This window comes from Moschus berezovskii, chromosome 6 (genome assembly GCF_049115385.1).
Source record: "Moschus berezovskii isolate FMDL1 chromosome 6, NW_MosBer_1.0, whole genome shotgun sequence".
NCBI classification, from domain to species: Eukaryota; Metazoa; Chordata; class Mammalia; order Artiodactyla; family Moschidae; genus Moschus; species Moschus berezovskii.
This window is the reverse complement of record NC_142465.1, coordinates 101,874,822-101,893,029: the sequence shown is the minus strand read 5'-3', so window position 1 is coordinate 101,893,029 and position 18,208 is coordinate 101,874,822. Positions and strand designations below refer to the sequence as shown.

General features: G+C 47.9%; 1 protein-coding gene across 1 annotated transcript; it reads right to left on the bottom strand.

Annotated features, from left to right (window-relative positions):
• Positions 1-167: 167 nt before the first annotated feature.
• Positions 168-17,457, bottom strand: GSG1 (germ cell associated 1). Its single transcript, XM_088836740.1, has 6 exons — positions 17,249-17,457; positions 6,856-7,174; positions 5,213-5,383; positions 4,242-4,424; positions 3,355-3,466; positions 168-794 (listed from the first exon to the last, which is right to left on the bottom strand). Exons 2-6 carry the CDS (start codon positions 7,172-7,174, stop codon positions 455-457), a joined length of 1,125 nt encoding a protein of 374 aa, XP_088692866.1. The 5' UTR covers positions 17,249-17,457; the 3' UTR covers positions 168-454.
• Between the last annotated feature and the right edge of the window lie 751 nt (positions 17,458-18,208).

Here is an 18,208-nt window from a genome sequence, read left to right as displayed (position 1 = left end):
GGCAGGCAGCGCGGAGGATACCCGCTCTACATGGCATAGCTCCTAGTACTGCCTCCCAGCGTGTGGCTTTAAAGGCAGGTGCGCCACGGCTGAGCTGAGCCCCTATCAGCCACCCAGCTGTGTTCTTCTGACCAGCCTGATTGCCCCTAAAGGGCAGGATCTCTATTTTACTCCTCTTTTAATCTCCCAGAACCCAGCACATAATGAACAGTCGAATCGAGAAACTTCTGAATGGGTGAGAGGTGGGGTGGGGGTGGTGAAGCTGAGCTGTGATGGAAAAGGGAGCCAGGGCGCTGGACACCCGGGCGTGCACCCCTTGGACTTAGACTTTCAATACCCTTGTCCTTAACCTCTGGAAGTCACACTCAGGAAACAGACTGTGGCTTGAGTACGTGTTGATCACAGAGCAACGTGTAAGGTAGGGCTTCGGCCTGCTCTCCAAACCCCCTAACTCCTAACACTCTTCTACAGATGAGCCAGCTGCTTTGGCCTCAGGCTCCTGGGTGGTGCTTTGTTGAAGTTCCTTGTCATGTAGTTCTGAGTAGAAGTCTACCCCTTCGGAGATGGAGCGGATGGGCTGACAGTGGAACTGGGGGTAGCTGGTCACGGGGCCCCCCGGGTGGGCTGTGCATGCCAGCTGCTGCAGGAAGCACTGGTGGTGATGCGGTTGGCAGCCTGGGGCTCCTCGGAAGCTCTTACTGTGCCTGCACTTGAACTCCAGCACCAGCCGGGTGTAGGTGTTGAAGGTGGTGACCGCCGATGCCATGCAACAGGTAAAGGAGACCCAGGCCGTGCTAGGGACACACATGGAAAATGGGAAAGTAAGATGCTTTCTTATGGGTTTGAAAGAAAAATATCAAGGTCCCTTCCTACTAGTCAACTAGGGGATGCCTCTTAGGGATTTAGCAACATGAGGGTGTTACCTTTCACATGTTGTAGATAAAGAGCGGTGGGTAAGAGGTCTGAATTTGGTCTGTCCTAGGGTAAGTTCTGACTGTTTTGTAGTAAAAAACCATGATTTATATGGTGTTAAAGTCAGGAGTTTAACATGCATTTTCACTGCACTGATTGGTTGTAAGTGCTGTGTTCTTTTATACCTGGCAGCCTATTTTATATGTGTGTGTGTTTGTATGTGTTGTTGTTTAGTCACTAAGTTGTGTCTGTCTCTTTTTTGATCCCATGAACTGTAACCTGCCAGGCTCCTCTGTCCATGGGATTTTCAAGGCAAGAATACTGGAGTGGGTTGCCATTTCCCTCCTCCAGAGGATCTTCCCCACTTAGGGATCAAACTTTGATCTCCTGCATTGGCAGGCAGATTCTTTACCGTTTGAGCCACCAGGGAAACTCTGTGTATATGTGTATACACACACACATACACACACTCACTCCCGCCCTGCCACACAGAATATTTTGGACTACTACAGTTTCCCAAGCTGCAGTTACCTTCATATAATCTCAACAATTCCAGACCTGTAGCTCAGCTGACATAGTACATGCAGCCCAATGCACTTCCTCTTTCCTTTCCTTGACACACACACACTGTGTGTGAGTTGCTCAGACGTGTCCAACCCATGGACTATAGTCCGCCAGTTTACTGGAGTGTGTAGCCATTCCCTTCTCTAGGGGAATCTTCCTGACCCAGGGATTGAACCCGGTTCTCCTGCATTGCAGGCAGATTCTTTACCATCTGAGCCACCAGGGAAGCCTGACACACACATATTTCCTGCCAAAGATTTTCCTGCACTCAGACACCTCTTCCTTGGTTTTCAGCCTAGCTGTCGTAGGGTCTCCAGAGTTGAGCCTCTGGGAGGCATTCAGGAAACCCTGAGTACACGTTCAGAGGCATTAGTATAGACTTCTCTAGGAGAAGGAAATGGCAACCCACTCCAGTGTTCTTGCCTGGAGAATCCCAGGGACGGGGAGCCTGGTGGGCTGCCGTCTCTGGGGTTGCACAGAGTCGGACACGACTGAAGCGACTTAGCAGCACCAGCAGCAGTGGAAACAAGGCCTACAATGCAAACAGTGTGGTTCTTGGCTCAAAGGAATTTGTAAAGGGTGGAAGAGAAGCTGGATGGATTCAACAAAGAGAAAAAGACACCAGGGAACCATATCAAACACACTCCTAAGAACTGGGAAAGTCAAACCCATAAGCGTCTCACAATCGTGGGAAGTCCAGGACACCAGGAGCTGGGGGGGCATTGTTGAGGGGTAGATTTCATGAGGCTGTGACAGTGAAAGGCCACGTGCTGCTGCTGTGTGTTCCCCTCTGCTGCCTGTGATGGACTAAGATACTTTGGTAGGAGTTTTGAAGTCTGAGCCCTGCAGTTGAATGCCAAGAATGGCTTGAAAAATGGACAAAAGCTGAGAAATGATGAGTCTTGAAAATGAGCTAAACTGTGATAGGGTGGCTGATGGAAAGATCAGAGACCCCTGAATCCAATAGCCCATATTATACCATGAGGAAAGGGGATGGGATCCCGTGACAGACAGGTATAGGCTTCCATGTGCCTCTTCGGCACAGAAACTCAAGCCTGGCACTGTCTTTCCAGCACTGGTAAGTGCTTAGCACTCAGCACAGATGGTTCGTGAAGATCTAAGTCGGCATCTTTGTAGTGAATGGAGAGTGTCCCTCAAGGGAGAAGGTGAGAAACCCACATAAAGGGGATGTATATTTCACCCTTGAATGTATATTTCACCATGGTCTCTGCTTCCTTCTGTATAATAAGAGAAGTCTAAACGAACTGAGCCCTTAGTTCTTTAAGGGTCAGAGGGAGACTGTTTCATTTCTAACACAGTTTGGTGGAATAAGAATGGAGGCAAGATGAACTTACTCATTATAGGAGGAGAGTGGGCAGCCATTCACAGGAATGAAGGCTATTTCTTCATTTCTCTGTCTCCCAGTATTTTGAATCAGAAAATATTGGGTTGGCCGAAAAGTTTGTTCAGGGTTCTCTGTAAGCTTTTATGGAAAAATCTGAATGAATTTTCTGGGCAACAGAATATATAAAATGTAGAGCCTCATTTCCATAAACCATGCAAAATCAGTCTCATTTCCCTAGGACGTCCTACATGTCAGGTATAGAAGCACTTATTAACAGCTTTATCAGCAGAAAAACTTGACAACGTCCTCATGAAAAATAAGCCAGAGGAATCCACTCTGTACCTCTCCTTGGAAGGTGGGGAGAGAATGGCTATGGCCTGCTGGTCCAGCCCTCTGGATGATTGACAGGTGTCTGGGGTGAGGGATGGAGAGAAGGAAGGACAGAGAGCGTGTGCCTAGTTAAGTGAGGGCTGCCGTTTAATGGAGGTGGACCGTGGAAGAGGAGAAAGGTGGTGGAGGTGATAAGCACTTACTAGAAAGCCCAGCCATAGTTCCAAGCGTGTGGCCTCCAATCTTCTGGACCCAAGTTGGCCGTTGCCTGGAAAACTTGTGAGTACATCATATGGCCCACCATCCCCAGAAGGCCTGCAAGAGAAACAGGGAGGCAGCACCCTTAGAGAAAGGCTGGCACTGCCATCTATCTATAGGGAATATGATTTGCTCCCAAATTGTATTCCCTATCTGGCATCAGGGCTACCCTGCACTGGGGGCTCCTCCTTGAAGGCGTATTTGCTGTTGGTTCCCCAGACGTTAGGTTTTGGGCTATGGGAACCTTTCTAGTCAATGTTGCACACTGGGCTGCTACTCCCTTTAGGTCTTTCCCATCTGCATCCCCAATGTGAACCCTTTCCTTCATCATCTACATAGGGGCTCCAACCTCTGGGTCTAATGCTTGATGATCTGAGGTGGATCTGATATAATAATAAAAGAAATAAAGTACACAATAAATGTAATGTGCTTGAATCATCCCCAAACATCCCCTGCCCCCAGTCTGTGGGAAAATTGTCTTCCATAAAAAACTGGTCCCTGGTGCCAAAAAGCTTGGGGACCACAGATCTACAGGCATCTCTTACTTGATCCAACAGAGTCTGGCAAAGCTGTGTGCATGTCATGACTCAGAAGTAATAAACCAAACTGTATTGTACATAATGAGAAAACTTGCAAGTAGAAAGAACCCAGAGAAATCATTTTGCAAAGTATGTAATGACTTAATCTAGCATTTTGCCTTCTGTTTCAGTTTAAAGATGCCTGTGCTGTATCTCTTGGCTCCATTCTGTAGCTTTCTTCGGGGCTCCTTCCTTCCCTTAGGACAGAGATTCCAGCTGCCGGCTAGGCTTCAAAGGCAACAGGGGACACCCACCCCCTCGGTAGCTCCTGAGACGCTGCTCACCCGACAAGACAGAGGAGATGGCGGCAAAGGCGCTGAGCTTGAGGCCACAGCCAGGGTTCCCCGTGAATAGCAGGTCCATCAGTAGCAGGAGGAAACTGATGAGTTCAAGTCCAATGTAGGCAAACTGGGCTCCCAGTGATAACCATAGGATCTCTGTCAGAAACCGGAGGAAGAAGAACCCGCACCCTGACAGTTAAATAACTGAACCAGCAGTGAACAAATGCTGCCCATGAGAAGTGGAGAGCCTCATAGCACCAGGCGAGAAGACAGAGTGGAAGCAGCTGGGACAGTCCTTGACCGGGGGCTCTTGGCTATCAGCTCACTCTACTCCATACCCCATACATGATCAACCACCTTGACTCACTGTAAATACTCTCAGGGAGACTGGAGAAGAAATCATCCAGTTTCCATCAAATCTTTTAGGGATGTAACTTTTGCTACTTATATCTGTTTCTCTTCTTAAAAAAAAATTAGTTCTGGAACCATCTATTTTATTTCTCTTCTTCCTCCCCTCCCGCCTTGACTCCTTTCTTTCTATGTTACAAAAATATTTATTACATCAGTGTTAATTTTGCATTGGCAGAGGTAACCTAACCAACTTTCATTATATTTTGGTCCTAAGGGATATATCCCTTTCAATAAAGTTACTGAAATGGAAAAAAGGGAAAAAATTCAAGCTTTCTACATGGTTACTTGGCAACAGGAGTAGGTTAGAGATGTTGGTAGATTTCTGTTTGGGAACTTTATTTGTCCCTGCTATTGCTTTTTTGCGTTCCTGCCTAGGAATGAGTGTCAGCCAGGTGGGAGTTTGAATCAGCCTAGTGGGAGTTAGTGTCACCCTGTGGGGCTCAGAAGAAAAGAAAAGCAGGAGATCACAGTAGAGTTTAGATCCCCAGAGGCCCAACTCAATGGCAACTAAATTTATCATCAAGCCCACATACTTGCCACAAGCCCCGAGGGAGGGTGGGAGAGGGAAGCCTTCTCCATCAACCGCTTCCCTCCAAATCGGAGAGTGGGGTGACGTGGGCCTTGCAACGCGGCAAATTCCAGTAGTCCTTTCTCACCTCTCTCGGTTGGTGGCGTGAGTTCAAGGAAACTTCGGCACCTCTCCCCTGAAACAGACGAGGCACAAGGTGGTGAGGCGCTGCCCTGGTCGAGGGACACAGGCGTTTCCTAAGTCCATCCCAGGGGCCTGCCCGGCACATGGGAGGCAGGCCATAAATGTCTCTTTGCGAACAGGGAAGGATGCAAGGATGGATGAACAAGATAGGCCAGAGTCATCCAAGATTAATTTCTGCCTCAAGTCCTGATTATGAAGAGGACACTCCCTGAGTCACCCAGGGGGTGTTTCCAGCGTTGGTTCACCAGCTCCTTCTGCTCCTGCTGCTGGCTTGAGTGGCTCTAAATTGTTTCCTGGACTGGAGTCACAGCAGTGCTAAATGGCACAATAATAAATATAAATGGAATTCTCTCAAATCATCCCACCCCCTCCTTCTCCCACTGAGTCCAAAAGTCTGTACTTTTTATGTATGTGGAAACGTATACATTACATTACCACATGTGGAATAGATAGCTAGTGGGAGTTTGATATGTGATGCAGGGCACCCAAAGCCAATGCTCTGTGACAACCTGGAGGGATGGGGTGAGGAGGAAGGTGGGGGCTTCAGGATGGGGGGACACATGTATGCCTGTGACTGATTCATATTGATGTATGGCCAAAGTCATCACAATATTGTAAAGTAATTATCTTCCAATTAAGATAAATAAATTAATTAAAAATGTAAAAATAAATGGAAATACCCAAGAGTTTATAATCCTTTCTCATCTCCTTTTCTCCTTAGCCCAAACTGGGAGAGGCAGTAGACTGCACATTGTACACAGTTCTGGGCTTTAGGAAAACTTCACCACAGGGGGATCTTTGCAAGCTTTGAGCAGGGAGGAGTGAGCATCCTCAGCTATTCGCCCGAGGACAAGCCCCTAACATGCTGGCGTAGTGTGCCTGCTTTGTGAGTGTACGCCCCACGACCTGAGACCTGAGAGGGTCTGTCTGCAGCTCCTCTGGGGAGCACTTCCACGATGTATTTATCCTCCCTGGGCTTCACTTGCCCTGCCTTTTCAGTGGTAACAATAATACTTAGAATGAGAACACGCTTCTGGGATGCTTTAAGGGCAATCTATTCCGATGCCTGCATCTCACAAATGAGAAAATAAAAACCTGTAGGAGTGAAGTTGTTCCTGTAAGGTTACAGTTGGACAGAGCCCAGGCTTTTTCTACAAGAGTCTCCTTGTTTTATCTCTAAATGGCTACTCTAGCTGGCAGGAATGGGAAGTCTCATAACCTTCAAAGTCTGCATGAGACTGCTGAAGGGGGATGCTGTTTGAAACCAGCGAGAGTCTGGAGGCGAAATGCCAGATGGATGGACTTTGGACCTTATGACAAAGGAGTCTGATGTGGAAGGGACACAATGGAGAGGGGGGAGACGCTGAGGCTAGGGGTTAGCCCTGCCATTGTGAGCGAGGGCTACACACTTCCCCCTGCGGCAGGGGGGACAAGAAATCAGGCGGCTGGGGGCGAGGCAGCTACCTGGTTCTTCCATGATCTCCGCACAGGATAGCCACATGCCGCTGCGGAAGGCATGGAAGGTGAACCGGTCATCCCCGGTCTCCCAGCTGTAGTGCACCACCTCCGGGGAAGATGCGTTGCTGCCGCCCCCATCCAGGGGCACCGGCACGTCAAAGCACTCGGCTGGTACACCTTTCCCGCACAGGGGCTTGGGCACCTTCTGTGTGCCCACAAACCAGTAGTTGCTGAGCAGGGATACTGTGGAGAGGCTGAGTGATAGCATGTTGAGGACGGCAGGTAGGCATGTCCGTTGGCTAGAGGAGCCCTTCGGGAGCCCCATCTGTAATAAGACACACAGACGCGGAGCCTGATGTTAGAGCCTCATCTGAGATCCGAGATCAGCGCCCTCCCCCGAGGCTCCCTAAACTCCACGGAGCTGCTTTCCTCCAACACAATGGGCACGACCAGCCCTTAGGAGTTTTCTCCAAGTAGCCTTGGGCGAGCTCGGCTCCAGGAGTGGCCTGCAGCAGGCGCTGAAGCGATGATGTTTATTTCAGCCGGACCTTATTATATTAAAACGCTTATTGGGGATAATCTGAACAAGCATCAGATAGTAATGTGATTAAGCCACTGAGCTAGTTGTGTATCTGGTTGAGAAAAAGGATTGGGCGTTCACCAGATGTTCCTGCTGCTAATCTTTGGTTTTGTCTTCAGGGAAAGGTAGTGGGGAGGTATTTGTTGTTGTTAGGAGGATTTACTTAAATAATACAAACAAAATGTTGGGCACTTATCTGACATAAAATAATGGCTCATATGTTAAATTCTCCTTTCCTCCAATCTAACAAAAAATATTTACACTCCTTTTAGTTATAAATGGGTTTTAGTTTATGACTATCCTATATAAGGTTTTGATGTCTTCCTCCCTGGTAGCTCACATGGTAAAGAATCCACCTGCATTGCAGGAGACCCAGCTTCAGCCGCTGGGTCAGGAAGATCCCCTGGAAAAGGGAATGGCAACGCAGTCCAGTATTCATACCTAGAGAATTCCATGGAGAGAGGAGCCTGGCAGGTTACAGTTCATGGGGTCGCAAAGGGTCAGACATGAGTGAGTGACTAACACCTTCACTTTTCCCTGTTTTAGATTCCTCTGAGAGGAGTAAAGAGGCATATATCTGTGGGACTCTCCAGGCAAGAACAGTGGAATGGGTAGCCGTTTCCTTCTCCATGGGATCTTCCTGACCCAAGGATCGAACCTGGGTCTCCCACATTGCAGGAAGATTCTTTACCATCTGAGCCACCAGGAAAGCCCATTTATCCTATTAATGAATGTTAAAGAGGATGCTCCCTAGGGGAGCAGATAGAGGCACTGGGCTCTTGAGGGTAGGAGGGCAGAGGACCAACTGGAATGCTGCAGCCCTTGGAGAGGAAACAGTGATGTATTTTGAGAGAGGTGGTGATCTGAGTTCAGCTTCCATCCACTATGCCTGAACTGAGAGAATCTCAAATGCAAGGTAGCTGCGTAGTACCCATGGAGGCTGGGCTTTGAGTGCTCTGGCCTTGGAGCCACAGGGAGGGTGTCCTTGGTGGGTGGACAAGGAACCTGCAGGTGCAGCTCCATAGCCCAATGCAGTTGCAGTGCCTGGGGGTGACCCGGTGGGTGGCTGCAGAATGAATGCAGCCCTCGTGGCTTTGGCTGGAGCCCTCAACCTTGTCATTTTTAACCTAAAAGAAGGGTGAGATGAAAATGTCCAATGTTAGATGTTTCAGTGCTGGGGAGTGGCAGCGTGGAGCCAGATTGAATTTGATTTATTAATAGAAAAATAAAGAGATCTGACAGGTCTCACACTTTGCATTACGAAGCAGTTTGTACTGTTATATTAATATATACTGAACGGAAAAGAAGCCCATACTTAGTTGCTGACAGACACTTCTTAAAGTAAACCATCTTGAGCTTTCTAAGGGGAATCACTTACATCAGAATTAATCAGACCCAAATCTGCTTAGCTTAAGAGATGTAAATAAAACCATAGCTAAATGAGACAGGCCCATAAATCTGCCTCTCTCATCATCTCCAGCTGAACATTTTCTACATTAAACAGGCAACTTTATCTTAGAATCATAACAGTTTGTTCTTTATAAATTTTAGGGACTAAAACAGTACATACCACAGACAAAGTGCAGTTTTTTATGGTAATAAGAAGTATACCAGATTCATATGTAGATAGAAGGCAATAAGCAAAATGTATGATAAAACAGCTTCTGTAAAGCAATTTGCTAATAAGATTTTTTTTTTTTTTTTTTTTTAAGCACTCAACAAATTAACTCCAGCAAGAATTGTTGGTTCAAGACTCTGGGTGACCTTGGTGAGGAATCAAAAGCCATGGTTTCTGGAAGGGGGGATGATCTTATATTGCCGGGTATGGAAGTCATTATGAGCCCCGTTTCTTCCCACAAAAGAATGTTTTCATCTTGTTTTTTAGTTCTGAAAATCCTATTGGTTTTTGTCATTGTTCTGCTACTCTTAGTTAGTTACCCTTTCTATTTTTATATCCATTGTTTGAATAGGAAATAGACTTCAAGGTACAACATCTTCATCCATTATTCTGTATAAAGTTGGAACTAAAGATTCAGGCAATTCTACATTTTCGACAACTGTATTTTCAACCCCATATGACTTGGAGATTTAGCCACTATCCCATCACATCAGATTTTAATTTCACCCTCAATCCATTTTAAATCATGCCTATTCATAAATTATTCATCAGGTTATTCCGAAATAAGAATCATTAATCCCTCACCACAGTACCACCACTTTGTAGCAGCACTAAGTGACAACCAATTTAAGAAGTTGAGAAACAAAGAATGAAAAAGAGCTTGGGAGAACGAACTTACGGTTACCGGGGGAGGGTAGGGGAAGGGATAGTTAGGGAGTTTGGGGTGGACATGTGCACTCTGCTATATTTAAAATGGATAACCCACAAGGACCTACTGTATAGCACAAGAAACTCTGCTTCATGTTATGTGGCAGCCTTCACGGAAGAGGAGTTTGGGGGAGAATGGATACATGTGTATGATGGCTGGGTCGCTCTGCCATGCACCTGAAACTATCACAGCATTGTTAATCAGTTATACTTGAATATAAAACAAAAAGTTTCGAAAAGAGAAGAAAAAGAGCTTGGAATGAAGTCCAAAGATGCTGTTCCCAGGAGTTTCTATCAAGGACAGACTCAAGGAACCTCATTCAGTGATTATCTTGATAGCTGAATGAGAATCCATTCAAGAATCTTCAAGAATTGTCGTCAGCGCCCACACTGCCATACCCTTCACTACATATTTTATTCTTCCCCCTAAAAGTGCCTTTCTCTTGATTTAAAACAATTTAATTTGGCAATGGTTTCCTTCAGGGGATCATGGAGAAGAAATAGCGGCCACAAGACGCATTCTATTTTTGCAAGTACCGACAAGCCCCAAGCCGAGGGGACTCTTCACTCTCTAGAAAACAGTGTGTGGCCTCAGACACAGGCTCAGACCACTAGGAAGTATATAGATTGAAGATCTATGCTTTTCAATAATTCAGTTCTATCAATTTTCAGTGATTCTTTCACCAACACAGGTTAATGGCAAAACCTCAGGATTAACACAGACTAGTAAGGACAGCAAATGGATAAGACTGGCACATCTCTTAAAAGAATCAGGAGCAAAACAGCTATGAGATGCGTGTTCCAGACAATGAGAGAGGGAGGCTGGTTACCTTGACCATGGTCCGTGTCTCACAGCTTGTCCAGAACGACTGCAGATGCCATCTGGGTTCCAAATCCCTTTGGTTTAGTGTTGAAAGAAGGAAAAACTCCCTTTCCATTCCCCTCCCACCTCCTCCCACCCCTCCCCTCTATCATATATTTTGGAGCGCTTCATGATTAAACGCTGCCTTGCAGGGAACTTGGGCATTTAAAAATTGACAAGGCACTCATGGTCCAGTTGTCCTGAGCGATTACACAGAAGAGCTTGCCACTGGGGGTCTGGGATTCAGCCCAAAGACGCAAGGACCTACGTGTGCAGAGTGAAAAAAACAAAATTCCGTAAAGCAATTATCCTTCAATTAAAAAATAAATTTAAAAAGTGCACAGTGATTGAGTGTCCATCTCACCGTCACTCCCTAGGTAACTGGTGGGAATGGATTGGGCTTGATTTTACGGTAGACAAAACATTGTAGAGTCACCACTGCTTTGTAGTTTTGTCAGTTCCCATTCCCCTGTGTCGGGTTTTCCATCCCCTAAGGACCGTTCCCTCCCCTCTGTCCTTGTTCGCTCCCGTGATGCTTTCTCTATTCCAACTGTTTGTCTTGATTGTAAAGTCCTCAAAGTCGGCTCCATATTCGAAGAGCTGCCGCTGCTGCTGCTGCTAAGTCACTTCAGTCGTGTCCGACTCTGTGTGACCCCATAGACAGAAGCCCACCAGGCTCCCCCGTCCCTGGGATTCTCCAGGCAAGAACACTGGAGTGGGTTGCCATTGCCTTCTTCAATGTGTGAAAGTGAAAAGTGAAAGTGAAGTCGCTCAGTGGTGTCCGACCCTTAGCGACCCCATGGACTGCAGCCTACCAGGCTCCTCCATCCATGGGGTTTTCTAGGCAAGAGTACTGGAGTGGCTTGCCATTGCCTTCTCCGTATTTGAAGAGCTGCTGCTGCTGCTGCTAAGTCACTTCAGTCGTGTCCGACTCTGTGTGACCCCATAGATGGCAGCCCACCAGGCTCCCCTGTCCCTGGGATTCTCCAGGCAAGAACACTGGAGTGGGTTGCCATTGCCTTCTCCGTATTTGAAGAGCAGTAGTGCTCAATTCTGACCAAGCATCAGAACCATCTTTGCAACTTTGGAAGATATGCAGATACCTAGGCTCCATCCTGAGCTGCCATAGTGGTTCTGGGGTGATGCCTGCTGCTGCTGCTGCTGCTAAGTCACTTCAGTCGTGTCCAACTCTGCGTGACCCCATAGATGGAAGCCCACCAGGCTCCCCCGTCCCTGGGATTCTCCAGGCAAGAACACTGGAGTGGGTTGCCACTAGGAACCTGTAATTTTAGAATACTTTTTGCATACACCCAGGGCTGGACTTCTGAATTTCCTGTTCCATATGCGAGGAACTTGGGAGTCACCACTCTGACCACACAAGTAAAAAAACTGAACAGACTGAAAACTATATAATCAGGGAATTAACGTGCCATAAAAATCACACCTGTTTGACTCACTTTGGGCCGACATTTAGCAAAAGCCTCTCTGCCCTGCCCTGCCCTTCCGCCACATCAACCAGATCTGCCGCCAACAGAGTCATGATCCTCCCATCCTATGTGCAGTTGGTTTGGGGACTCAAAGGCAGGCTCCCCTTGGAGCATTTGAATTAGTCCACATTCTGGCCAAATTAGTCTCCTTTGATCTTGATCCTGTCACCTGATAAATTCTCTACTCTATTTTTTAAAAAACTTTTGATTTCATATAGGGGTATAGCCGATTAACAAGTTTGTGATAGTTTCAGGTGGACAGCAAAGGGATCAGCCATACTTGTATCCGTTTCCCCCCAAACTCCCCTCCCATCCAGGCTGCCAGGTAACATTGAGCAGAGTTCCCTCTGCTGTATAGTATGGTTCTGTTGATTATCTATTTTAAATATAGCAGTGTGTACATGGAGATCCCAAACTTCCTAACTATCCCTTCCCCTGACCCTTCCATTCCCCCTCTACCATAAGTTCTGTGAGTCTGTATGTGTTCAAGTTCATTTGTATAATTTCTTTTTAGATTTCGCATATATGATTCCTCCTGGGATGGGAAGATCTCCTGGAGAAGGGATAGGCTACCCAATCCAGTATTCTTGGGTTTCCCTTGTGGCTCAGCTGGTAAAGAATCCGCCTGTAATGAAGGAGATCTGGGTTCGATCCCTGGGTTGGGAAGATTCCCTGGAGAAGGGAAAGGCTACCCACTCCAGTATTCTCGCCTGGAGAATTCCATGGACTGTATAGTCTGTGGGGTAGCAAAGAGTCAAATGCGACTGAGTGTCTTTCACTCACTCACTATATGATTCCACATATAAAGGGTATCATACCATATTTCTCCTTATTTGTCAGCCTTACTTAACACCCTTGTTTGACACACATGTGCTTCAGTCCAGGGGTGATGTCTGTATCACCCAAACGACCCTTTATTTCCCTCCTCTCCTTCGGGAAAAGGGAGCAGGGAATTTCTGGTTCCTGTTCACCATTGAATTGGCTGTTGGTTTCTGGCTATAGTTTTCATTTCAACGCTGGGTGGCACTATCTTCCCATATTTTCCTTCTTCAATCACATGCTTCCCTCCACCAGCAGCAAAGGTGGGTGGAGGTGGCTGCCCCACCCCGCAGGCTAGCGCTCTTTCTTGCCTTGGCCTCCTCCCCACACAGTAATCTATAGAAGCCATGTGTCAGCTTTCTGGAATTCAGGGCTCACAATGAACTCGGGCCATCCAGCTGCTCCCTCGAGGACATCTTGTAAGATTGTTTCCTGTGGCACATTTTTCTGTGGCCAGTTTTAGTTTTCAGTGACTCAATAGGTTCTCAAATACTTCCCATGGGAAATACAACTCCGTAGTATCAGAAAATACTGTTCGACAATGTTTCCTGATGAGTTTTGTGCACATTTTTCTTGACTTAATCGTATCCTCATTCCCTTTCCACCCCAGAACAGTGACCAATTCTTTTCCCTTCTCTCTGCTTCCACCCTGCAAATACTTGGAGACACTTCTCATATCCCGCTTGAGTCACCTTTTGGCACAGTCCTCTGTCTTTGGTTTTTATTGCCTCTGCTCATAAGCCGCGCCCCCTGTACCTTAATAGCCCGAAATATGCCCTCTCCAGGGAAAAAGAGATGGGAGCAGCAGAGTCTCAGATGGGTTACGTGAGGAAGTCTAGAGGTAGGTTTAGAGAGTGGAGTTGATGAAACTTCAGTTTTGTGGTCCCCCACTTACTCAGTCCCCTTCCAAGATGCTTATTATTTAATTTGTACTTGTCATTTTATACTATTTTTTTTTTAAAGAGGGCCTCCCAAATTATATTATTTTAGCCTTTCCAAAGTCTAGCTCTGGGCTTCTCCGGTGGCTCAGACAGTAAAGAATTGGCCTGCCATACAGGAGACCTGGGTTTAATCCCTGGATAGGGAAGATCCCCTGGAGAAGGAAATGGCAACCCAATCCAGTATTCTTGCCTGGGAAATCCATGGACAGAGGAGCCTGGCGAGCTACAGTCCATGGGGTCGCAAAGAGTTGGACACGACTGAGAGATTAACACTAAGACCTATCTCTGAGAGAGAAGCCTGGTGGGCTACAGGCCATGGGATTGTAAAAAGTCCGACACGAATGACTTAACATGCACATACCCGTAGGAGGCTATGTGATTAGTGCGCCGTGCTTGTTTGGCTGGCTGGCTGCTAGCTGCAATCAATGTTGAGACCCCACCCCACCCCCGCCCCTCCCCAAGGACCCTGGGCCACAATGTCCAATTTCCTCTTTTTGACAAAGCATGAGTTTCTCTGCCTGACCACAAAAATCAGAGCTGAGTATCCCACTCACTTCCTTTCATTGTAATTTGAGCATGTTAATTTTTTGTTCCTTCTCTTTCTTCTCTTAAAGTAATTGCTAGTCAATGCCACATAAACATAATTTGACTAGGCTCAGAAGCTCCTGACTCAACACAGAGAAGAAAATTCCACGTCTCGAAACATTACTGAACTTTGGTGTGTTGGACCCTGACCCCCTCAAGGACACCCCCAGAGGGATGTATGTGCAACTGAACATTTGTGACATCACAAAGCCAAGGGCTGGGACCAACCTATCCCTGCTAAGGCCCTCAGCCACTGTGCCCTGCACTGTCCAAAAACACATTTACTAGGTATGAAAAAAAGAGAAATTGGTCTTGGGACACCCACACATACTTTGTAAACAGGAATTCAATTTGGTTTGTGACTACTCTGGAGATTAAAAGTGATGAAAACAATGGGTAAGAATGCTGAGATGCTAAACCAGTTCAGTTCAGTTCAGTTGCTCAGTTGTGTCCGACTCTTTGCGACCCCACAGACTGCAGCACACCAGGCTTCCCCGAACCAGGGAAGACTGTAAAGCACAGCCCTTCCCTCAGGTCCAAGCCTGGGGCTATGGATTCCAGGTTTGTTTTTTTTTTAATTTTCGTATATATCTATTCTGGCATCTTGTCCCGAGAAAGGTTTGTTTGGGACACTTGTTGTTCACTCACTCACTCGGGTCTGACTCTTTGCCACCCCGTGGACTGCAGCGCGCCAGGCTTCCCTGTCCTTCACTATCTCCCGGAGTTTGCTCAAACCCATGTCCATTGAGCGGGTGGTGCTATCCAACCATCTCATCCTCTGTTGTCCCCTTCTTCTCTTGCCCTCAATCTTTCCCAGCATCGAGGTCTTTTCCAACTAAATGGCTCATCACATCAGGTGGCCGAAGAACTGGAGCTTCAGCTTCAGCATTAGTCCTTCCAATGATATTCAGAGTTGATTTCCATTAGTTTGGGACATAGTATACGCTCTATCCTCCCAGGAGTCAGATTTCTGGCCCAGGCCCTATTAACTAATTCTTTTCTGTTACTAAGTAGACGAAAGGTTGGAATACAGTGTAAATGTTTCAGTTGTTACTGGCTCTGGTCTGCACTGCTCTGTTCTGTGTGCCTCTCCGGTAACTCATCACATGGTTTACTTGGCTGGTCTGTTCACTTGACTAACTTTCTAGATACAGTGGCAACTCTGTCTTATTCATTGCTGATCCTCAGAGCCTAGCCCTAACAGCCACAAATGAATGGAATGAATGAACACAGTGTGTAATGGAAACCCGGCTCCAAATACAATTAGGAAGACCATGGCTGAAGATAAGATCTTGAAGAAGTGTCCAAATAGCCTCCTATGGTGAAAGGGACAGGGATCCTCCTGCTTCACATACGAAAGAGCAGGGAGAAGTTGCGAAGAGGGTCCACAGACACACCCTAGGCCTTTCTACACAGAAGCACCCTGAGTTTCATCAAACAGACCCTGTGCCAGTACGCTTCCTCCCACCTGTGGAAACATTCCTGCTGTTTGACGCGCCAAGCCCAGAAAACAGCAGTGATCTCACGAGCAAGTATTATCTTCAGTTCACAGAGACCAGGGTACAATCAGATTGCTCACAAGCCAGTGACAGACTGGAAATTTTATATCCTTTCCCAAGCCCTGTGATTCCCTCCCGGTTGGAGCCCTTTTGGATGGTAGATCTCGAATGTCCAAAGTTCTGAGGTTCTGTAGCCCTTATTACAATTGTTACTTCAATACTTCACACATGACACATTTACTAAGGATGATTAGCAACATTCGCTCAGGACATTTTGATATCCCCTTCCCAGCCCTAATGGGAAGACTAACATCACTAAAATGCCTATGCCGAGTGTCCATAATACTAAAGCCACTACAGGACATTGAGCTCTGGGGTTTCCCAGCTTCAGGTTAATTCCTAATGTAACCATGTTTTATGTCCACATGGCCCCAGGCGCTCACAGAATAAGAAAAGGACTCCAGTCTTCCTAACACGGGTCCCGAGTTCTGGGAACACCTACTTCTGTGCAGTGGGGAGGGCCAAAGAAAATATTTGCGGGGGCTCTCCTCTCTTTGGCTTTTCCCGTTCCTCTTTTTAATGGAATTGTTTGAGGGCTTTTGCAAATGCAGTCATTTCCAGGAGAGGAAGCCGCCTTCTCTCATGCCTCAAGCAGCTGGAGTGAATCAGAGGGCCAGTCCCATCTGGGCATCCTGTGGGGCAATGCTCACGCGGGGGTGACGGAGCTCTCGGGGACTGCTGGGGCGGGGCGGGGGTGGTGGGGTGTCGGGGACAGACTGGCGGGGCAGGGGCCTAACGGGAGTGGCCTCTCAAGGGGCGCCCCGTTTGCATCCGGCATGCGCCCCGCACCCCGTCCCTTGCTTCTCCGCCCTCTCCCCCGACTTCCCCGGCAGTCGCAGTGCCGGAGCGCCGGGCTAGTTCCCGTGGGCCGGGCCCCCTCCCATCCGCTAGTAACACGCCTGCCCTCGGTTTACTACGGCGCCGGGTCGCCTAGCAACGGGAGAGCGTTGCCAAGGTGACGCGCTGGAGCCTGTTTTGAATCGTCTGGCTAGGCCCAGCCCAGCGGCGGAGCGCCGGGATGTCCCGAGCGGGTGGGGCTTCCCGCCCAGGGCCTCTCCATCTTCCTGGGGGGACGGGGACGGCGTCCGGAGGGTCCTCCCAGGCGGGGTGGGTGGAGGGAGTGCGGAGATCCTCGTTCATCCCCTGAATTCCGCTCACGAGCCGGTGGGCCGAGCGTCGGGAGGAGCTGAAACCCAAGTCTAAGGTCTCCGCGCCCCCTGCCCCCTGCCCCTAAAGGTACCTTCCGGCTCCTGTTCTGCAGAAAGGCCTTGTCTCTGCCTCATTTCGTGGGTCCGAGAGATGGAACTTCAGGGCCACCAACCCACTGCAGATCCGAGTTCTAGTCCCTGCCCCACCCCACGACTGGGCTAAAGATTTTGGCCAAGTTCCCTAACCTCCCTGAGCGACTGTTTTCTCGGAGGCGAATTAAAGAGAGTTTGACCTCCCCGTCCCTGTCCCAGACGGTTTGGCAGTCCCTCCACGGACGTAGGAGCCTGGTGGGCTGCAGTCCATGGGGTCGCTAAGAGTCGGACACGACTGAGCGACTTCACTTTCACTTTTCACTTTCATGCATTGGAGAAGGAAATGGCAACCCACTCCAGTATTCTTGCCTGGAGAATCCCAGGGACAGGGGAGCCTGGTGGGCTGCTGTCTATGGGGTCGCACAGAGTCGGAGACGACTGAAGCGATTTAGCAGCAGCAGCCACGGACGTTTAATCCTCACTAACCGGAGAAGTCAGAACCCCAGTGTCTCAAGGCCACACGCTCGTAAACGCGGAGTCAACTTGGAAACCTGAGTCAAGGCCAGGCTGCCCCTTGGTCAAGGCGAGGCCTGGTCACCCTTACCCGTGGCCCAGTTATGAGAGCGCACTCAGAATGAGGCAACAGATTGCCTCCTTTAAACTTCAGGGGTGTATACTGATAAACGGACTCTCCCATCATTTCCTCTGTATCTCTCCTCCTAAACCAATAAATTTTTTTTTTCTCACTATGGCTAGTCCTAGCTATATTCACTTCTGAGGGTTGGCCTATTTATGATCTAATCGTTTAGGGAGATTCTGAACCAGGGAAGTGGGCAGAGCCCAATAATCTGGTGGTTCTTCAGAACTGTGAGCTCTTCTCTGAGGCTCCAGAAGTGTCTTTTTTTTTTTTTTTTTAGAAACTCCTATCCTTCTGAGGTCTCTAACTTCCAGCCCATAAA

Excerpts from the sequence above, each read along its gene's own strand:
- GSG1 (XM_088836740.1), bottom strand. The coding sequence starts at position 7,174 with ATGGGGCTCCCGAAGGGCTCCTCTAGCCAACGGACATGCCTACCTGCC. Across the intron at positions 5,384-6,855 it reads GGAGATCATGGAAGAACCAG|GGGAGAGGTGCCGAAGTTTC; the intron begins GTAGCTGCCTCG and ends CGTCTGTTTCAG. Across the intron at positions 3,467-4,241 it reads TCTCAGGAGCTACCGAGGGG|GCCTTCTGGGGATGGTGGGC; the intron begins GTGGGTGTCCCC and ends TTTCTCTTGCAG.